This window comes from Panthera pardus, unplaced genomic scaffold (genome assembly GCF_024362965.1).
Source record: "Panthera pardus isolate Hobbes unplaced genomic scaffold, ASM2436296v1 HiC_scaffold_3, whole genome shotgun sequence".
In the NCBI taxonomy this organism is placed as follows: Eukaryota; Metazoa; Chordata; class Mammalia; order Carnivora; family Felidae; genus Panthera; species Panthera pardus.
In genome coordinates, this window is record NW_026526876.1 from 10,547,447 (window position 1) to 10,568,190 (window position 20,744).

The following is a 20,744-nucleotide window of genomic DNA, read 5'->3' on the forward strand; positions in this document are numbered from 1 at the left end:
CCACCGGGCTAGGTGTGTGTCAGGATCCCTTCCAGGCCCAGCCCCTCCGACGGAGACTTGGGGTTGGCGACAGGCCTCTCTTTATGTTTCCTCGTCCATCTACCCAACCCCAAGCTCCTGATAGCCAGCGGACTAAGCGCCAGGGTCTCTGAACCACACACGACGGAGGTGTCGGGCAGATCACCTCTGTGTCGCAGAGGACGCCCACGTTCATCATAAGGTGCCGGCAGCATCATAAGGTGCTCGTGTGTACCCACTAAATGTCAGTAGCACATCCCCCGATCGAAGCAATAGAAAATGTCTCCAGATGTTGCCGAACGTCTCTTGGGGTGTGACATCCACGCCCCACCCAGTTGAGAACTGTTGTGCTACACCGAGTCTCCCGTGCCCCCTCCGCCCAGTTGTAGACAGAGGCCAGGCCCGGGCGGAGGCCACTGAAAAGCAGGTTTACTTGATCTTGGCAGGAGGGAGGCCTCTGTGGGAGGCCAAGGCTTCACAATGTTAAATGGAGGGATAGCATGCCAGCAGGCTGACTGATGTGGTCGCCACTCTAAAGGGAGGGAGTTTTCCAGAACCCTCCTTCCCGGATTCCCAATCAGTCAGAGGAGGGCCAAGAGCAGCTTCTGGGGCAAACAGCCCCCGCTTTCCGAGAACAGGCAGAAGGGGGTGTGGGGGCGGCGGTGTGTGTGTGTGTGTGTAAGGGGTTCTTTCCTCCTGTAGCCATTTTCCTGGAATCAGTGACTGCTTCTGGCTGATTAGTTGAGGGCCGGAGGGGAGGAACTTTCCAGCTGTGGGTGCCTGGGCCCCTGGAGGACATCTGCACTGGGATCACGGAGGCGGCTGGGTTTAGGGTCTGGAAGGCTGAGCCTTTGGGATTGGAAGTGAGGGGCTGGCGGGTCCCTTCCAAAGGATGTGGGGGCTGGGAGGCTGTCTTCACATGTCACTTTTTGCTTTGAAGTGTCTGGACCTGAGGGGACACAGAGAATGGGGGGCCTGAGAGGGGCAGGGCAGGCAGCCGGGAGGAGAGGGCACAGGGACGGTGGTAGAAGGTGCTGGGGGGTCAAGGGTGGCGAGGCCACACCCGCCATCTGCCCACTCACTCCACCACGAGGCTCAGAACGCCCAGGAGCAGGACAGTTATGAACACAGAGAGGAGCAGAATCCTGGCTTCCCGAAGATCGTGACTTCCTGCAGGGAACCCAGGAAGCAGTGAGTGATCCTGGGGACCTCGCTTGTCCTTGTGGCGGGGCGGGGCGGGGGGGAGCCCGAGCTCAGAGATCTGAGCAGGGGTGAGGCGAGGGCGGGGAGCCGAACCTGGGAGGCAGCGCTTTAGAGGCCAGCAGTGCACGGCAAAGCCCTGGCAGGTGGAACAGTTGTACAGGACGGTGCTGCCCCCTGCAGGAGACAGCCGGGCCAGAGCTGGGGCGGGGGAGTCCCGGCTCCCACCTTCCAGAGTACCCCACTCCCTCCGGGACCACCGCCAGGCTCTCCTCGGGTCCCCCGTCCTCACCTACCCCTTCCCTTTTCTACTCACGGCAGGCGGGAGCACAGAAAGCTGAAACCAGAGACAAGGAGGGGTGGGGGGAGAGGAGACACTCAGCCACACACCCCTTCACCGGACAGCCCGGGTGTACCTGGTCCCTGCCCGCGTCAGTACCTTCCCTGGTGTATTCGGGAAACTTGACCTTTTGCAGCCATTGCCAATATAAAGGGAGTGAGGAGGGAGACCCTTTGATCTCTGGGGAGACAGAGGGCAGCTGTATTGCCCAGGGCCTCCCCAGGGCAGGCGCACCTCCCACGCTTCACCCAGCACCTCCCCGCTACACCTTCCTGTCATCTCCACCTGCCTTGCACCCTTCCCTGCCTCCCCAGGCCCCTCCTCCTATCCCCCTCCCTGGTGCCCATCCAAGCCCCTAGGTCATGCCTTCGCCCTTGATCTCACCCATGACCCTCAGGACTCTGTGAGTCTTCTCTATGACTTTGTTCGTGGACACCTCATCTGTGGAGACAGGCAAGGACCTGTGACTTTCCTGACTTTCCCAGTGCTGGGGACTCAGGTGGTGGCCGAGGGGCTCAGCTGGGAAGCCACATGCTGCCGGGCCGGGCCCTGGATGTCTGATCCTACCTAAGGCAAAGGCCGGGAAGGTCCAGGAGGCCTCACAGGTCTCCCACCGAGCCTCCACCTGGTTGCAGAGTCGAGCCAGGCGGCCCGACAGGTCACGGTCTGAGAGGTGACAGAGGACACAGGCCTGGGCGGTTGCCAGGAAGACCCCACCTAGTGCCAGCGTCCACATGAGGCCCGCTAGCGGGTGGCACAGGGAGGCTGGCCCCATGTAGGCTGGGAAGGCCTGGAATGCTTCGATCCTGGATCCAACCCTTTGCCCGGAGGTTCTAGACTGTTCCGGACAGCCGGGGTTCGGGGTTCTAGAGCATTCTGGAACAGCACCACCGCTCCATCTCTGGCTAGGGCAAAGCAGGGGCCCAAGGAACTGGGGGCCAGAAGAAGACTGGGCAGAGAACGCAGGGCTTCTGCTGCAAAGGGGGCAGTGCCCCCCACCCCCACCCTGGCCCTCAGCAGCAGCCTTTACAAGTTTGAGGTTCCAAAAAGCAATTTTATTTTTCTTCTTGTAAGTTTGTGACCCGCGATAAACAGCGAGTGAGTCCGCCCCCCCCCCCCCCTCGCCTCCCGCCATGAAGAACTCGTGCGTGAGGATCCCATCCCTCGGGGACCCAGAAACCACATCCTCCCCCACCCAACCCTCCCGGCCTCCTCTGTTCATCTCCCCTCTGCCCTGGGCCGCCTTGGGCCTTCCCAGCTCTCTCCTAGCAACCTGCCCACGGTTGCCTTAGCAACCAAGAGTTCTACACAGGCCTCCAAGGGCCGGCGGGGCCCAGTGACTTCTCTTACCTTTCACCAGGAAGCCCCTGGCGACCCAGGCCTCCACAGGCCCCTCGTGCCTACGCGGGGAGGCGAACACACGTGTGTGCACGCACACACACACCCCCCCTCGTGATTCAACTACTAATTCTCAATCTACTCACACCCATACGGCAGACGTACCCAGCGCCAAAGCAGTTGCTGGGCAACCCCAAACAGGCCTGCACAGGCAGAGACCACGGGGAGACTGTCACACGGACGGGAGCCTGGATGTGAGAGGCCCAGACGTCGCTCAGACACTCTGGCTGACACGCGTGCACACATGAAGGCAGTAAGGCCAAGGCCCAAGAAGATGCCACCCTCTTCCCAAAGGCCAGCTCCACCACCAATGGAGGGTCCTTTAAAAACTTGGCTTTCTAGAGTGTGGGGCTCCAGCCCCATAGCAAATGGGGATTCTCCTAGCTCCCTTAGGCCACCGTGGGGTGGGGTGTGGCCTTTCTGTCTCCCTCAGGAGGTGACTTGAGACAGAGCAAAGGATCCCCCTTCCCATATTCCAGAATGTTCCGGTCTGTCTTCGGTCAGGCCTGGCCAGGCCATCCAGCCGCAGGAGAAGCCACGGTCCAGGAGACCACATCAGAGCAGTTCAAAGTCCTCCTTTCTCCCACTCTTCAGTCCCCCCCAGGGTTCTGCGAGGCCTAGCCTGGGCAGAGAGGTGTCCCTATTTCTCTAGACCCTTGAATCCTGAGCTCCAACGGGGAGACACTGCAGGCCCCCAGCCTCGGGCAAGAGCAAGCCAGGGGATCTTCCCCGCCCCTCCCAGGATTAGCACCGAGCCAGACCCTTTGCACGGCTCAGGTTCGGGAGCTCCTGCCCACATCTGGGCTCCAGTCAAGGTGCAGCCCTGACCCTCACAGCTCCAGAGGCAGAGCTAAGAAGAGGCTTCGGAGGTGGTGGTGGTGGCGGGGGAGTCTCTCATTCTCTTTGCTGTCCGTTCTCTCCCCCTCCCAGGCAGACGGGAGGGCCGCGTTTTCAGTGCCTCACAAAGCGCAGAGATCGGGAGTTGAGCAGGTCCTCGGGGTCAGGGAAGACGGAGTCTAGGCGGAAGCCGTGCTCCAGAGCCACCCGCAGCACCTCCTCCAGGAAGCCCGGCGTGCCCACCACCTCCCGCAGCTCCCCCGGCCCCCCAGTCCACAGAGGCTGTAGCCCCAGTCTCCTATACTCCACCTCAGGGAGCTCTGCGGGACAGGGGGCCCACTCCAGACGAAAGTGAGGGCCTCCCTCTGCCCTGTCCTCACCGGCCACACCAAATCGGGCCCGCATGGCGCCCAGGCACTCGGGGTCGGTGCAGAAGATGTTGGCTCGGAACGTGTCCACCTGCACAGAGCTCAGCTCATAGTGGTGTGGGCCCCGGCGAGCGGAGAAGTGCACCAGGCGGGGGCTGGCGTCTACATCGGCATGGAGCAGGGCAGCTGTGGGCACGGGGGTCCCCCGAGAGGCCTCCAGTTCCCGCAGGGCATCCAGGAGGGGCTGGATCTGGTAGAAGTCCGCCTCTGCCCTGAGCAGGGCCGTCTCCCCATAGCCACGGGGCAGGTCCAGGCGGCCCAGCCGCAGGAAATTGAGGATGTGCCGGAAGGCCTTGCCATCTCTGTCGATGAAGTAGTGGCCACCTCCCTGGGGGTTGAGGTTGGGGGGGATGGGGGTGCCCGCCCTAAACATGGCCCCCAGCATGGAGTCTGGGAAGCGAGTCAGGGTCTCCAAAGTGGTGGAATAGAGTGTGCCCCCCACATTCAGGGTCACAGGGCCCCCAAAAGAGGGGGGCGAAGAGGGCACAGGAGGAGGCGAAATTTTGGGGAGTACAGGAGACACCGACAGAGAAGAAAACGCAAACACCGCGGGCGTGGGCAGAACTGGGTCCTAAGGTTCGTTCAGACTCTCTCGGGGTTGGATGCACGGGTCGGAACACAAGGCAGGAAGATTTAGGGCTCACCCCAGCTACGTTGGTAGTGGGGGATGGTTTCCGGGCACAGACACGGCCGGCCGAAAGGAACAGAAGCCAGAGAGGGAAGGGAGCTTTCGGCCCAGACGCATTCGATGCAGGGCGGTGGGTCGGCAAATCTCTTCTGCGGTCTTCAGACAGCGGGTTTCCGGAGTCCAGCCAGCAGGTGACGGTGGCGAGCACGGGCCCACCCTCGGAAGGACCCAGCCTCCGAGTTCTCGGGTCGATGGCTGTCGCCGCGGGCGAGTCCGCGCACGGCGCCGGGGGCCAGTCGGAGGCCCGGCAGGGCCTGGCTTCGGCGCGGGTCTCTGGCGACGGAGGCGGGGCTGAACGCAGCTGGCGGCGGAGCGGCTCCGGATCCGCTGGGGAGCGAGGGCGCACGCTCAGAGCGAGCCGGGCGCGCCGGAGGACTCTGAGGGAAGCCGCCCGGTGCTCTCGGGACCCGGGCGCCGCCGCCTGCACGGGTGTCGCCGCAGCCGCCGAAGTCCTCTCCGCCCCCAGGAAGTGGCCTAAGGGCAGCGGGCTGGGAGCCCTTTAAGAGACAGCCCCGCCCCCTTGGCGCCCCGCCCCCCGCCCCCGCCCGGCTCGCGCGGCCCGGGCGGAGGTGGGAGCCGAGAGTCTGGAACCGGAGAGACGGGGCGGACGGGCTGGACGAGCGGACACGGGCGGACGCGGGCGGACGCGGGCGGGGGTGGGGTCCGCAGGGTGACTCAGGTGCGTCGCTCCGGATGCGGCCGCGTCCGCCCCGCAGGCCCCGCAGATGTGCCGGGCCTCACGTCCGCAGCTCGCCGAGGGCCCCCAGGCCCGGCGGTCCCCGGCTTGGAGGCGGTGCCCTCCCCGCTCGCTCCCGCAGGGAATTCCCGAGGGGGCGGGTGCTGAGCCGCCGCATTCCGGGGATGCCTCCTAGCCGGGGTGGCCGAGGCCAGCCTCTCCGTCCCGGCCCGACGCCAGCTACCCCCCCCTACGGAAGGCCGGCCCCCAGCCCACGCGGGCGGCCTCTCCCCGGCCGGACTCGTCTGGCCACGTCGCCCGAGCCCGAGAGCCCCGCCTCGGAGCCGCCCGGCGCCAGGGCTGCGGCCGAAGCTACCACTGGTTTGTCCGGAAGGCGCCCCTCGCGTGACTCGAGCTCGCAAACCCCAACCGCCCGCGCACCCTGGCAGCCGCGGCGCCCAGTCCCCGGCCCGGCCCGAAGGCGGCGCCCTGCCAAAGAACCACGACGGGAAGCGCAAAGCACGGCGGCTTTATTGACCGAGGGGCCGGGGAGAGGGGACTGGGGGCGCGGGCCCACGAAGGCCTGGGATCAAAGAGTGTGGAGGTCGTGGCTACGCCGGCTCAGCTTCTCCGGGTCGTCCGACGCCATGAGGGAGAAGTCGCGGAAGATGTCCAGATACGTCTCGTCTCCTGGGTGGGGGGAGGGAGGGCTGGGCGGGCGCGGCCGAGCGCGGGGTGGGGGTGAGGGGACCCGCGGGCGCGCTGGCGGCGTGGCCGGAGGGACAGCAGCGCCGACGCGCAGCGCCCTCGCGGGTTCTCCGTTTTGTTCCGAGGACCCGGCGCACCAGCTGCGCCCCCCACAGATTTGTTGCAAAAGTATGACATTAATCAGTGCAGCTGGGCGCGACGGGGACCGGGCTTCGGGGGCCAGAAGCCCAGAATTACAGTGTGGGGCGGGGGCGGGGGGGCACGTTACCTGCCTGGCCCTGAGCCGCTTCGGCCTCCCTCATCTTTGCCAATCGTAGCCTGAAGGGGAAGCAATGAACGTATGAATGACTTTTGCTTCGCTCCCCCCACTGGGACTTCCCATCGTGTAAGCTGGGTGGTTTAATTCATCTGCTGCCCCAGGGTCCAGTGCTTAAAGGCGTTCAACAACATCGACGTCCCTCACTCAGGACGAACTCACCATCCCTGGACCCTACCCGGCCCCCTTCCTACTCCACGCCCCAATCTACGCTGGGGGCACTTCTCCAGCAGAGTCCCGGAGCTAGCTGGCCCAGGCCGTCCGGGCGTTAGCCCCGAGTGGGCTGGGCAAGCTCCAGCCCCACCCCGCAGGCCTCCTCACAGGGTGACGATGTCAGCGTTGGCTGTTTCCATGGCGATGGTCAGCGGGTCCTTGCCTTCTGAGTCCAGGGCTCCCAGGTCGGCCCCCCGTTTCAGGAACAGGCAGGCCAGCCTAGAAAGGACAGCGAGGGTCAGCCGGCCACTCTGCCTACCCGAGCCTTCTTTGCCACAGCCGTCATCCCCGCGGCCCCTACCCCGTGTGGCCGAGAATGGTCGCATGGTGAAGCGGCCCCCGGCCGTGGTTGTCCGTTTGGTTCACGTTCGCACCCGTTCTGGAGGAGAAACTCACAGGCCAGAAGAGAATTCTGCAGCGAGAAGTTGCAAGCGGGGAGAGAAGGTGGCATCTTCAGAAGCAGGCCAAAGATACTTCAGGATGGGATCAGCTGAGAGGGTGGGGTAGGGGAGCCAGGAGTGTAAGGGTTCGGCTGGGTCAGGCTCTGCCCTAGCTTTTTACAGTAGGTCATGTGTTAAAGCCGCAGTCCAGCCTCACATGAGGTATGCTATCCCTATTTCGCAGGTGGGCAAACTGAGGCGCAGAGAGGTTCACAATTGTAAGCGGTGGGAGCTTAGATTCAAACCCAGGTTGTCTGCCCCCAAATCACACACCCTTCGCAACCCAGTGTCTGTGGGTTATCATTATCACTCTCTCCAGGGTGGGAGGAGGGGTAGGAGCAGGGCTCAGACTCCCCGTGGGAATGGGAGAGAAGGAGCCTAACGGTGGGGGTGGGGCAGTGGGCAGGACTCACAGCAGCCGTGGCCTGGATCAGCGGAGTGGCATTCTCCTGACCCCCGTTGACCCAGTTGACGTCAGCTCCGTGGGCAAGGGCATCAGCCATGGTGGGCAGGGAGGGAGGATGCCCAGCAGCTCGAAACAGCAGGGCCCCAGGGTGGAGGGCGCCCAGGTCATCAGAGGGGGGCTCTGCTAGGGGGTGGGAAGAGACCCTCAGCACAGTTCGCAGGTGCTCTAATGGGACAGGTCCTTTCTCAGTTCTGGGAGGGCCTTCAGGACGCTGGGGACTTCGGTAGGAGGTGCAGGCGGGATGGTGCGGGGTGGGAGGTGCACGTGTGTGTGGGGTCCCTAGGGCAGGGGGGATCGACAGCGTCCCTCGCCTCTCCCTGTCCAACCACCTCCTCCAGCTCAAGCATCACTCACCCTCGGCAGCCTATTCCCAGCCCTACACTCCTTCCCATTCTTCCCTTAACCCCCAACTCTTGCCTGGTAAAACCAGTGCTGCTGTGGTCTGCCCCCTCCCCCACCCCCCAGTACTGGCGGGGGGAAGGCTCGGGCCTCCGTACTCTGCCCTCCTCACGGGGCACACGGCCGGGCTCAGTCGATGCCCCAGCAGCCCTCTACCTGGCCTGGATCTGAAGCTCCCGGGCTGGGGCCGGACGGAAGGCTTTGGGGGCACGGGAGGCTGCCCCCTGGGGGGGCCCCCGGCCACCTCTCCGCCCTCGAATCTCCGGAAGCTTGGTCAGGAACTTCTTTTCCACGTATTTGGCATGAATCCAGGCCTCCTTCTCCTGCCTGTGAGAGTGTGGTGGGGAAGGAGGGGACCGTCTTCCCTCCTTCCCCACAGCGGGCAGCCCCCCACACACACCCCAACCTCACCGGGAGCAGCTGGGCCCGGGTTTCTTCACGGCCATGGCCTCCACCCGGGCCTCATAGATCCGGTTGACGACCACGTTCCCCAGCTCGCACATGAGCTTCGGGTGGGCCCAGGCAGAGGCGGAGACAGACAGGTGGAGGGGAGGGGTGAGTGTCTGAGTCCTCAGGGCCCTGCAGCCCCTGGACTCAGCCCCCCCCCAGTCCCCCTTCCCATCAGGAGCCCCCCCCCCCCCCAGTCACCTTCACCAGCTCTGGTTCCCACGAGTCAAGGGTCAGGGACCGGACTTTGGAGAAATGAACTCCAAGGCTCCTGGAGGGCCAGAGCGGGGGTCAGGCCCCTTGTGGGGTGGCAGCAGCCGCGGCTCCCCAGGAGGACTTGGAGGCAGGGCCCCCCTGCAGCAGAGGTGCTGGCCAGGTGGGGGCAGGGCAGCGGGCCACGTGGCCTTGCTCTGCTCACCGTCCCGCTTCGCCCTCCTACATTTCACGTTCAGGGCCTTCAGTTTCCCTCCTCTCGCCCTGCCGCTCCCCTCCTTCCGCCAGGCTGACCCGGGCGGAGGGCCTCATAGACTTGCTGGGGCCTAGTGACCTCTTCTCTCTCTGCTCTCCAGCGGCTCCCCTACCCTCAAGACCTCTGACCCCACGGTCAAGCCACTAAGCATCTCTGGCCAGACCAGGACCCTGTGCCCAGGGCCGGCCAGGATCTAAGAAAGGAAGCCGGGACAGGGTGGGAGGGAGGGGTCTGTGTGATGGGCTCAATCCCGCCCCCTCCCAACCCCCCCCCTTCCAACCCCCCCCTTCCAACCCCCCCACCACCCGCAGCCAGAAGGAGAGCAGCCCCCGGCGCTCGGGTCATGGGTAGTGACCTGTGGATGCCGGAGCACTGGATGCAGAGGGTGACACCAAGGTTGATGCTGGCCCACTCGGGGGCTGGCTCTCGGCAGTCACAGCACTGGGCGTTGCCGTCCACGCTCTGCACCTGGGCTGCCACGTGCCCAGCACCGCCGGATTCCCGTCCCCTGGCGGTTCCTCCACAGCCCAGCGTGGCGGAGGAGCCCACGGCCAGGGGTCCTGAGCCCTGGGGGAGACGGGGGCGGGGGGAGACAGAGTGGCCATGGGGCCTGGGGAAGGGGTGCCTCGTCTCCCTGGGCAGCCGGGCCCCCGCACCCTCCTGTTAAGGCACCTGGCCTGGCCCCCAGGGGCCGTCGTCGAGGCGGGCCTGGCTGAAGGCCGTGGCTATACTGCTCTGCACGGCGTTGACCCACAGCTGCAGGAGGCGCTCCGAGTCGGCCTGCAGGAAGCAGGACCTGGGCAGGAGGGGAGAGTGGGGCGGGGGAGGCTTCTGAGGCCGGGGGAGCCGCGTGGGGGGACAGGCGGGCTGATGTTCACCTGCCATTCAACTGGTACCCGCCGTAAAGAGATACGAGATACCAGCCGGATAGAGATTGGGCACCAGTTGGTCCCATCTTTCTAAATATCCCCGGTCACCCCATCCCCTGCCCTAAAGGCGCCCTCCCCCCCCCAGGCTGCCCCCCAATCCAGCCACCAAAGCGTTAATGCCTGGTGCTACACAGGGGCCCCCAAGACGCCCTGCGATTGGCCTGCCTTCCTGTCGGTAAAGGTTTAGCTGCATCAGGGGCATCACCCCCCACGTCTGCACTCACTTGCTCGGGGACACCACCTCAAAGCAAAACCGCCTTTTCCGAGTCAGGGCAGAGCTTCACGGTGCAGAGACGAAGGTCGTCAACCACCACAGTCACAGGGTCCTGGAACGGGACGGTGGTGAGGGCCAGCCAGCCGGCTGCAGCCAGGGCGGAGCGTCCCTGGGCCCGGGGCAGCCAGGACGCGTCTCCCTACCTTGTACTTCTTCTGATAAACCAGTTGGTTGCTCTGAATAGTGAACCAGCGTCTGAAGGAGGTGGAAAGAGAGTTGTGGACACGGGCAGCCCTGGGACGAGCTCGAGACAGAAACAGCACAGAGGCTGCACCCTCTGCCCCGTAAGGATCCGGCTGGGAGGGTTGGGCTGACCGTCCCATCCAGTCAGATGCTCCAGAACAGGGCCGCGGAAGCCGTGCAGGTCAGGACCCAGAAGGGCGGGGCTGTTCACATCTCCAACAACCCAGATTGGATACATTTGGGAAGACAACTTTCCAGCAGATGGCAGTAAAATGCTTTTCCAATAAAACTGGTCTACGGCTCCAATTTTTAAAATGTGCCAATTTTTAAAATGTGTACGGTATATATATTTCTATATATACTTTTAAGCTTATTTGTTTTGAGAGAGAGAAAGAGAGAGAGCAGGGGAGGGGCAGAGAGAGAGGGAGACACGGAATCCAAAGCAGGCTCCAGGCTCTGAGCCGTCAGCACAGAGCCTGACATGGGGCTCGAACCCCTGAACCGTGAGATCATGACCTGAGCTGAACCCGGATGCTTAACCGACTGAGCCCCCCCAGGCTCCTCTGCAATATATTTTTAAATAGTCGCTACACCCAGCATGGGGCTGGAACTCACAACCCCAGAGACCAAGGGTTGCGTGCTCTACTGACTGAGCCGGCCAGGCGCCCCAAGTCTATTGCCACAACTTTTTGACAGATGGAAGTTTCTTACGGAAGGGGTTCAACTTTCTACTTTGCACAAATATCCTGCATGGGCTGGCAGTGGCCCTGGAAGGGGAAGGAGCGGAGTCAGAGCAGGTGACACCCCTGCCCCACACCTGTCGCGGCTCCTAAGTCCCTACGGAAGCCGACAAGGCCCTATCGTGGCTCACGTCTCTGTGAGCAACGAATGTACCTCCGACCGCTTCTTCCTCCCTCCCGCATCCGCGCCCAAGTGCCCTCTCTGTTTCTCCAATGCCCTGGGCTTTTCAAGGGCCTTCGCACTGGCTCCTCCTTCCGCCTAGAACATTCTCCCCCCAGATACCTTTCAAGTCTTCACTCAGAAGTCACCTTCTCATGAAGCCTTTCCTGACCACCCTCTTTAAAACTGCAACCCCGGGGCCCCTGGAGGGCTCAGTCGGTTAAGCTTCCGACTTCGGCTCAGGTCATGATCTCGCGGTCTGGGAGTTCGAGCCCCGCGTCGGGCTCTGTGCTGACGGCTGGGAGCCTGGAGCCTGCTTGGGATTCTGTGTCTCCCAAGCTCTCTGCCCCTCCCCCGCTCACGCTCTGTCTCTCTCAAATACAAACATCAAAAAAAATTTTTTTTTTAATTTAAAACTGCAACCTCCCGCAGCTCTCTGCATCCCCTGCTTTATTATTTTTCTCCGATGCCGCTCTCACCTTGTAACGTAACATAACTCACTGTCGTGTTTACCGTGTGTCTTTGCTGATGGAACAGAAATTCCCCGAAGGCGGCGGGTGTTGTCTGTTTTCTCACTGCGCTTAGCACACCAAACCACTCAGGAAACATTTACCTGAGCGGGTGTGGGTGACTGGGGGTCCTCTCCTCACCTGCTCCACGTCTTAAATGCGTTGCTGGCCCGTTTGAAGAGGTGTCCTTCCATGACCAGGCCGCCAGGCCCCTCCTTTAGGCTGGGTTCTGGCTCCTCCCCGCCCAGCTCCTGGGGGCACAGGAGGGTCCCCGGGCAGCTGACAGGCAGAGGCTGGGGCGCAGGGCCCCGCGCACCCCCCTGCGGGCGGGGGGACCCTCACCTTCTGCTTCAGCAGCACGTGCCTCTGTTCCATGTCCCTCCTCTCGCGAGCCGAATTCAGGACCAGCTGGTGCAACTGGGCACGGGAGGGGCGTTTCAGATGTCCCCAGCCCCCTCTCCTGAACCGGGCCAGGAGAGGCATCTTGGAGCGCCCCCCTCCCTCCGCTACCGCCCGCTCTCCGCAGCCCCACCTGGGCACCCAGGTCCCTGCGATACTGGGCCAGCCTGCCCAGCTCCTCGTGGCCCTGCTGGAAATGGGTAGCCTGGGCCTCCACCAGACGCAGCACCTGGGCGACAGGGTGGGCCGGGCGCAGAGGTGACGAGGGACCCTCCTGTCTTTCCCTCTTCCCTCCGCCCAGCAGGCTCCTCGTCACGTGGCACTTGCCGCCCCCCCCCCAACTCACAAACTCCATGATGTCAAACTTCCTCTTGTCCTCGATCACGTTGATCTGAGGGCCCCCGAAAGACGTCAGGTGAGTCTCGAAAACACAGCGCCCCCGCCCACCGCCCACCGGGGCCTCTCCAGCCCCGAGGGGTCCTGCGGGACAGGCCGGGCGGTCACCTGCAGGGCGTAGTCCAGTGCTCGTCCCCGGTACCCGGCCCGCGCAGTCTTCAAAGCGGCTCCGGCCTCTTCGGCCTCCTGGGCCCGGCGCCGGGGGACCTCGGCATTGTGGATGAGAGCAGCCTCCAGGCTCTCAGCCCCCTTCCAGAAATCCCGGCGAGCCTCTCGGAAAGCCCGGAGACCCCTGCGGGATGGAAGGACAACACACAACCACGGGTACCCCTCCTGGACCCCCCCCCAACCCCGGCCCAGCAGAATGGTCCCCGGCGGAGTAGTTCCCGGTGGAGGCCCGCTCGCGGCCTTCCGGACGGGCCTCCGAGGAGGTGTCGGGATGGGGGACAGCTGTCAGGCCACCCGAAACCCCCAACCGCACGGCTCCTGCCTCGAAGGAGGCCCCCGTGGTAACGGGACGAGGGACGGAGGACCGGGTCCCCCCCCACACTCACTCCTTGACCAGGGTTTGGATTTGCTGCTGCAGGGTGTGCTGGGTAGCGTCCAACAGCTCCTGCGGGGAGGGGAGCAGACACTGGCAGGTGAGGGTCAGGCCGCAGACAGCCCAGGGCTCCCCCAGCCCAGCCCCAGCCCCACCCGCTTCCGCTCACCGCATGGCTGTCCAGCTTGTGGCTGAGGCTCTCGGTGAATTTGTCCAGACACTCCTGGGCACGGAGAGTCAGAGAGAGAGCAGGCGTGGGGCAGCTGGGCCGCCATCTCCGGACGAGCCCCGCTCTGGCCCAGGCCCTGCAGACCCCAGGCCGACCCTCCCCTCCCCTCCCCTCCCAGAGGATCTCTGCATTCCAGGCCCCCCACCCAGCCTGCTCCGGGGGGCAGGAGGGGGCCCCCTACATACCGCCATCATGGGCTCGGGAGGACCCAGACGGGCCAGGTCACAAATGCCAGCAATGAAGGTGCGGCCGGCCGCAAGGTAATGGCGGCCACTTTCCAGAAGGCCGTTACCCAGCTTGAGGAGCTAAGAAGCAACAGGGGGGAGCAGGGAGTTGTGTGACCCCCTCACAGCAGCCCCCCCTCCCTCTCCCTTCCTTCCCAGCCTCGCCCAAGCAACTCTGCGGCCCAGCCCAGTACTTCCAGTTGCGAACACACAGCTGCCGCTTTCTCACCTCTGCTGCTTTGCTCGCACTGCTCTGTGCCTGGAAGAAAAGTCCTCCCGGCCTGTCACCGAAGCCAGTGTCAGCTGGCTCCAACCCGTCTTTCTGCGTCCACTTCCACATATCCCTCCCTGCCCTGACCTGGCTGCCTGGATCCAGAGCTTTCCAGAAACTCCAGTTCCTCATGCAACTGTCTGCCTCACAGGGTGAACGTGCTGCCTGGGTGGCCTTAAGTTCTAGCAGTCTTGGGGCGCCTGGTCACGATCTCGCGGTCGGGGACTTCGAGCCCCACGTCGGGCTCTGGGCTGATGGCTGGGAGCCTGGAGCCTGCTTCCGATTCTGTGTCTCCCTCTCTCTGCCCCTCCCCCGTTCATGCTCTGTCTCTCTCTCTCTCTGTCTCAAAAATAAATAAACGTTAAAAAAAAAAATTAAAAAAAAAAAATTCTAGGGGCGCCTGGGTGGCGCAGTCGGTTAAGCGTCCGACTTCGGCCAGGTCACGATCTCGCGGTCTGTGAGTTCGAGCCCCGCGTCGGGCTCTGGGCTGATGGCTCGGAGCCTGGAGCCTGTTTCCGATTCTGTGTCTCCCTCTCTCTCTGCCCCTCCCCCGTTCATGCTCTGTCTCTCTCTGTCCCAAAAATAAATAAAAAACGTTGAAAAAAAATTAAAAAAAAAAAAAAATTCTAGCAGTCTAAGGGCGCCTGGGTGGCTCAGTCGGTTAAGCGTCCGACTTCGGCTCAGGCCATGATCTCGCGGTTTGTGGGTCCGGGGCCCCGCGTCGGGCTCTGTGCTGACAGCTCAGAGCCCGGAGCCTGCTTCGGATTCTGTGTCTCCCACTCTCTCTGCCCCTCCCCAGCTCATGCTCTGTCTCTCTGTCTGTCAAAAAATAAGTAATCATTAAAAAAAATTTTTTTTTAAATAAATAAATAAATTCTAGCAGTCTTTACTGTCAGGAGTTTTCCCATTCTGGGCTCACTGAGCAATTTCCTCATGAACAGGAACAGACCAGGACAAGGATAGCACGTTGGGGTGTTCCCAGGGCCCATTTTGTCTGGCGCCTTCGACTGACAAACTGAGGAGGCTTGAGAAACAAGGGACAGTTGGGGCGCCTGGGGGGGGGGGGGCTCAGTCGGTTGAGCCTCCGACTTCCGCTCAGGTCATGATCTCATGGTTCACAAGTTTGAGCATCGGCCTCTGTGCTGGTGGCTCAGAGCCCGGAGCCTGCTTCAGAGTCTGTGTCTCTGTCCCTCTCTGCCCCCTCCCCCGCTCATGCTCTGTCTCCCCAAAATAAACAAATGTTAAAATTAATCAATTAATTAAATACATAAATAAAAGAAACAAGGGGACAGCTGACAGGCCTGAGCAGGGTCCCTCTGGTAGGGCCAGGTGGCTGAGTCAGAAACCAAAGTGAGATCTCCTGACCTCTGGCCCTTGTTATCTTCGGTCACCAGTCACCGCATTACATCCTGAGGTGACACGACTCGGCTCTGGCCTGAGTCACCCCAGCAGGGATGGAACAAGTGTCTGTGGAGCCCCTCAGGTCAGGCCCCGGGGACAGGAGACCACCAGGGAACCTCTGTGGAAAAATCCTGGGCAGAGGGGGCTCAAGAGAACTTGGGCCGCGTGGGTTCTCAGTGGGTTTTTGAAAACTGGAAAACACTTCCTAGGGCTCGCGAAGGCTGCAGGAGGTATGGCTTCACCTGAAGGTGACTGACAGGGTCAGCCACCATCAGGAAACTAACCACAACTCAGCCTCATCGGGGGTCCATGCAATGGAGTAGCACTGAGCCGCGCCAGGGAGGAACTATCCACACGTGAACTACTTGTACTAACGTGTAGCAAACCGAACGAACTTCAGGGGCGTTATTCCGAGAGAGAACAAGGACAAAAAAGGCTAATCTTGAGAGGTCACACAGCGTATGGCTTCAAGTAACATTGTAGCAATGACAAACGTCCGGAGAAGGAGAACGGATGAGCGGATCAGAGCAGGCAGGGGAGGGAATCTCAAGAGCTCCTTGCGGTGAGTTTAAGGGCTTGAACGAGATGCTGGCATGTGACAGAGCGCCGTTGAATGGCACACACAGACTTTGTTTTGTTTTGTTTTGAAAAAAAAGGACAGTCGACCCTCGCACAGCAGGGGTTTGAACCGCGCTGGTCCATGAAGAAGTGGACTTTTTGTGATAAATACAGTACAGTAAATGTTATCTTCTCTCGCTTGTGCTTTTTTTTCTTTCTTTTAGACACAGAGAGTGCGTGCGTGTCCGGGTGTGTGAGGGAGGGAGGGAGGGGCGGAGACGGTGAGAGAGAATCTCAAGCAGGCTCCACATTTAGGTCTGAGCCCGGCATGGGGGCTCGATCCCATGACCCTGGGATCATGACCTGAGCCAAATTCAGGGTTGGACACTTACCTAACTGAGCCATCCAGGCACCCCTGATTTTTTAAAAATTTAATTATGTATGTATGTACGTATTTAACTCTACACCCAACGTGGAGCTTGAACTCATGACCCTGAGATTAAGAGTCACGCACTCCAGTGACTGAACCAGCCAGGTGTCCCTCTTCCTTATGAGTATTTTTTTTTAATGTTTATTTATTTTTGAGAGAAAGAGAGAGACAGAGTGTGAGTGGAGGAGGGGCAGAGAGAGAGAGAGAGGGAGGGAGGGAGACACAGAACCTGAAGCAGGCTCCAGGCTCTGAGCTGTCAGCACAGGGCCCGACGTGGGGATCGAACTCATGAACTGTGAGATCATGACCTGAGCCCAAGTCAGACGCTTAACCGACTGAGCCACCCAGGAGCCCCCTTATGATTTTCCTAATAACACTTTCTTTCTTTTAGCTCCCTTTATTGTATAGACAGCATACGATACACATATCACATAAAATACGTGTGAATTAACCGTTTACGTTATCGGTAAGGCTTCTGGTCGGTGGCAGGCTATCAGTAAAGTCTTTGGGGATTTAAGAATTATATGTAAATTTTCGACTGTGCTGGGGGGGGGGGTCAGTGCCCCTAATGTTCATGTTGTTCAAAAGTCAACTGTATATGCAAAACAGGTAAAATCCAGGTAAGGTCCACAGACAGTCATTGTACCATGACCACGTCAATTTCCTGCTTTTTGGTAAAGTACCAGCATTACCCCAAATGCCACCATTGGGGGAAGCTGGGCGATGGGTACATGGGACCTCTATCATCTTGTGACTTCTTGTGAGTCTGCAATTAACTCAAAGGACAACAGTTTAATTAAAAAATATATGTTAATTTGTCACTGGGGTGCCTGGGTGGCTCAGTCGGTTAAGCTTCTGACTCTTTGATTTCAGCTCAGGTCATGATCCCAGTGTCACGGGATCAAGCCCCTCCACGGGCTCTGGACTGAGTGTGGAGCCTGCTTGAGTTTGTCTCTCTCCCTCCCTCTGCCCCTCTCTCCCACTTGTGTTTCTCTCTCTCTCTGTCAAATAAATAAAATGAAAAAAAAAGTTAGAAAGCTCCTCCAGCTGGCCTTGAGGAAGCAAGCTGTCTAGGGGCAGGGCCACATGACAGGGCACCGGGCAGCTTCGAGGAGGTGAAGGTCTCAGTCCCGCAGCAGCAAGGAGCTGACGTCGGCCAACAACCACTCGAGCTTGGAAGGAAACCCTGAGCCTCAGATGGGACTGCAGCCCGTGGGACCCTGAGCCGCGCCCAACTCCTGACCTACAGAAACTACGCCAACAAACGTGTGTTGTTTTAAGTCGCTAAATTCGGCATAACTTGTTACGCAGGCGGTAGAAAGCTCACGCACCAATACGTATGTAACACGTGAGACTGGGGTAAATGCTACGGAGAAAAACCAAACCCGCTAAGGGGGCGGGGAGTGTTCACACGTGCGTGTGCACGTTTTATCAAGAGTAGCCACGGAGGGCCCTACTGTCCCGTGTTTAAGTGTCTCACTGCTTTGTCTCCCAAAAGCTGCTGTGAGCTCCCTGGGGGCAGAGCGGTCTTGCGGTCCTGAGGCCCGGGCTCACAGCTGACCCGGCAAAGCCCCCAAGTGAGTCTTGTCTTCCAGGACCTCGAGCTCTTTGAGGGTGCGGAACTTCCATCTGCTTCTCTATAGCCCCCAAAGTATTGACCCCGCACGGTTAGCATTCACAAATCCCTGGAACTCCTTCGTGGTCTCCGATTTTCTCCCTGGCCTCGCCCCTCTCATATTTACCCCATCCTGGGTCCCCTGCCCATGTCACCTTTTCCAGCCGGGTCTCCAGTTCTGACACCTCGGCTTCCACCAGCTCGATAGAGGCTCTGGGAAAAGAGGGGTCACGGGAACAGAGCTTGGGCCCATCTGGTCTGTGCACCCCCGGAGGGCTGGGGCTGGGGTGAGGGGGTAAGGGCGTAGACAGGAAAGGCTGATGGGGTCGGGGACCTGTCCGCAAGCCCTGGCCTCCTCCCTCACTCCGCGTAGTCTGAAAGCTAGTAGGGCCCAGGCCAGAGCAGGAAGGGCAGAAGGAGGGTGGATGTGGCGAGGGCAGGAAGTTGCTAACCGCCCCAGCAGGTGCTGGGGGAGGGGCGGGGGGTACCAGGAGCCGAGGAGGTAGTGTCCGCTCTGGGGGTAAGAGGGGCTAGAGAGGCCCCCTCTGCATGTGAAGGGGGCAGAGAGCATCAGAGTCTGGGGGGTTCATAGGAAAGGTGCTACTATGTCCTCCGAATGGCCTAGAAGCTCCATCTTGTCCCGTTGAGACTCATTCCCTGGAAGGACATCTGGCCTGGGGAAGGGTGTGTGCGTGTGTGTGTCCATTGGGGATGGGGGTCGGACCTCACCCCCTCTGCCACCCAGACCTGCGCACACTTACCGGAAGCGGGGTGAGTCTTTGAGACACTCCTCGAAATCCAGCTTGACCGTCATCTTGCTGCGCTGCACGGGGGGGTCAGACGGGCGGGGGCTGCAGGGGGAAGCGCTCCCTGCCCCAGGAGGGGTTGGTGAGGAGGAGGGGGGGGGGTCCTCTCCTGGGGAGAGCCTGGGGGGGGGGGAGGGGGCTCAATCCCTTCCCTAAGGGTTAGGGATGTGCAAGGAGGAGCTCTCACCTCACACTTGCAGGCAGTACTGGGAGGGGCAGAGGCGGGGCCAGGCGGAAAAGCCACAGCCCCACCCACACAGACTATCTGCAGTCCCCTTCTTACCAGAGTCCCCTTCCCCGCTTTTTTCTCCTTTAGCGGGGCCGGGGGCTGGGGGTGACTGGCAGATACAGGCTCCAGCCCTGATTCTGTCACTCAGAGACTGTGGGACCCTGGGCAAGCTCTCTGATTCCTCAGTTTCCTCATCTGGAAGATGGGCATGACAACCTCCCCCCCCCCCCAACCCGCCCCGCCCAGAGATGTCGTAGGAATTAAAGAGGACATTGGTACATTCGTGGTTTTGGGGTCCCACCAACCACCGTCCCCCTGCTGCAGTGGGGGGGCCTTCTGGGCCTCCCAGGCCCTCCCTGAGTCCAGTGCCCCAGGCTGTTCCAAGCTTTCTTCTCCGCTCCTCTGCCTGCTGTGGTTTCCTGTATGCAGACGTCCCTTCCCTCCGCCCCTCTCCTCTGTGGCTGAGCAGGCCCATGCAGGGCCACAGACTCGGAGCACCCAGACTCCTGCGCTTTTCTTTATTGTCCACCTCGAGGACGGTGGGCAGGGGGAGGCGGGGACCCACCCCATCCCCAGCTGGCTACGTTTTCCATTGTTTGGCTTCCCCCTCTTGTGTCCATTGAAGACGCAGGGTTTCATCTGGGGAGAAATGACTGGGTTACTGGCTTCCTTGCAGGAGGCAGGAGATCCGGCCCGCGTGACCCTGAAACTCCCTAGAACCCACCCATTCGGGCCCTCTCTCCGGGGCCGGTTCAGGCCGCCCCCTTGCCCCCCACCCGCCCAGGCTCACGTCTGCTTTGGTTTTGGTTTGGGGACTTCCGGTGGCTGCCAGGCTGCCTCTCCAAGCTTTCTGGCCTTTGCCAGGTGAGCCCCTTGGGTGCCAGGCACTGACACCAGCCTGACTCTGATCTGGACCCATTGTCTTTGGAGGACAGGGCGGTACCTGGAGGGGGGTGGGGGCAAAGGGGAATCAGGGGGAGGCGCGGGACCAACAGCTAGTGCCAAGCTGGAGGGGGTCCCAACCCCTTCTGAGCCTCCCTCGTTCCTCTCTGTACAACGTGGGCCTGCACGCCAGGATGCCCGAGGCCGCTCTTAGCATCTGTTGAAGGTACGCTGGTATGCAAAGAAGGGGGGTGGGGGGAGGGGAGCTTGTCAAGAGCCAGCTATTGGGGCCTGGTGCCCTCACCAGGTTGCGATTTTGTCACTGTCACTTTCAGGCGGTCCTTGGTGGCCTTGTGATCCTGAATGGGGCTTCCTGGGTGGCCCAGCAGACGGACCTCAGTGCTTATGGGATTCTCCATCACCCAGCTCAAGTTTGCAGAGCCTGGAGACACCACAGGGTCAAGGCCGGGGCACCCATCGGTCTGGGGTTGTCAGCATCCCCCCCTCCGCCCCCGCCCCAGGCTGACCCGGCCCAGCTCTCACTGTCCTGCTCCTCTCGCTCATCTTCTGTGTCCTCCTCGAGCTCGGGGTGGGGGGAGCTCCTCAGGTATCTTCCTTTGATGTAATACTCCTTTCGTTGTTGCAGACCACTTTCCTGGCCTGACCTGACGGTGGCTGAAGCTCGGCACTGATTTCTGAAGGCAGGGGAATCTGCCGAATCATCCAAGTCCATCTGGGTCTTATGGCCACCTAGGGTATCCAGGACCCCCAGGTGTCCATTATGGCCCCCTCCACAGGGGAGAAGTTCCAGCCCTGGGTTTTCATCTCACTTCTCCGGCCTCTTCCCGTATTAGAAAATCCCAGTGACCTCTCCATCCCCCACGGTTCTCTTGGGCTTCCTGAGGACTATTCTGATGAGGCCCCC

At 61.3% G+C, this 20,744-nt stretch overlaps 3 protein-coding genes across 4 annotated transcripts; all 3 read right to left on the reverse strand.

Annotated features, from left to right (window-relative positions):
• Positions 1 to 429: 429 nt before the first annotated feature.
• Positions 430 to 2,362, reverse strand: TMEM95 (transmembrane protein 95). Of its 2 annotated transcripts, XM_019413616.2 has the most exons (7): positions 2,126 to 2,362; positions 1,943 to 1,999; positions 1,658 to 1,738; positions 1,535 to 1,555; positions 1,315 to 1,395; positions 1,101 to 1,188; positions 430 to 967 (listed from the first exon to the last, which is right to left on the reverse strand). In XM_019413616.2, exons 1-7 carry the CDS (start codon positions 2,331 to 2,333, stop codon positions 934 to 936), a joined length of 570 nt encoding a protein of 189 aa, XP_019269161.1. In that variant the 5' UTR covers positions 2,334 to 2,362; the 3' UTR covers positions 430 to 933. The 2 variants fall into 2 exon arrangements, with proteins under 2 accessions (XP_019269161.1, XP_019269163.1); XM_019413618.2 differs by lacking the exon at positions 1,315 to 1,395 and having other exon boundaries at positions 2,126 to 2,361.
• Positions 2,363 to 2,686: 324 nt separating this feature from the next.
• Positions 2,687 to 4,663, reverse strand: KCTD11 (potassium channel tetramerization domain containing 11). Its single transcript, XM_019413619.2, has one exon. It carries the CDS (start codon positions 4,604 to 4,606, stop codon positions 3,908 to 3,910), a length of 699 nt encoding a protein of 232 aa, XP_019269164.2. The 5' UTR covers positions 4,607 to 4,663; the 3' UTR covers positions 2,687 to 3,907.
• A 1,435-nt stretch (positions 4,664 to 6,098) lies between these two features.
• ACAP1 (ArfGAP with coiled-coil, ankyrin repeat and PH domains 1) lies at positions 6,099 to 19,515 on the reverse strand. The gene is given in 25 exon segments (XM_053893234.1): positions 6,099 to 6,275; positions 6,562 to 6,611; positions 6,931 to 7,041; positions 7,124 to 7,197; positions 7,199 to 7,234; positions 7,676 to 7,848; positions 8,284 to 8,362; positions 8,364 to 8,454; positions 8,539 to 8,633; positions 8,776 to 8,845; positions 9,399 to 9,610; positions 9,716 to 9,839; positions 10,197 to 10,231; positions 10,233 to 10,298; positions 10,390 to 10,441; positions 11,980 to 12,089; positions 12,181 to 12,255; positions 12,371 to 12,466; positions 12,584 to 12,628; positions 12,742 to 12,925; positions 13,188 to 13,246; positions 13,344 to 13,397; positions 13,589 to 13,708; positions 18,058 to 18,115; positions 18,664 to 19,515. Coding segments are annotated over 25 exon segments (2,223 nt in total). The 5' UTR covers positions 18,717 to 19,515; the 3' UTR covers positions 6,099 to 6,174.
• Positions 19,516 to 20,744: the final 1,229 nt, after the last annotated feature.

Excerpts from the sequence above, each read along its gene's own strand:
- TMEM95 (XM_019413616.2), bottom strand. The coding sequence starts at position 2,333 with ATGGGGCCAGCCTCCCTGTGCCACCCGCTAGCGGGCCTCATGTGGACG. Across the intron at positions 1,739-1,942 it reads CAGAGTCCTGAGGGTCATGG|AGATCAAAGGGTCTCCCTCC; the intron begins GTGAGATCAAGG and ends CTGTCTCCCCAG. Across the intron at positions 968-1,100 it reads GTTCTGAGCCTCGTGGTGGA|GTCCAGACACTTCAAAGCAA; the intron begins GTGAGTGGGCAG and ends GTGTCCCCTCAG.
- KCTD11 (XM_019413619.2), bottom strand. The coding sequence starts at position 4,606 with ATGCTGGGGGCCATGTTTAGGGCGGGCACCCCCATCCCCCCCAACCTC.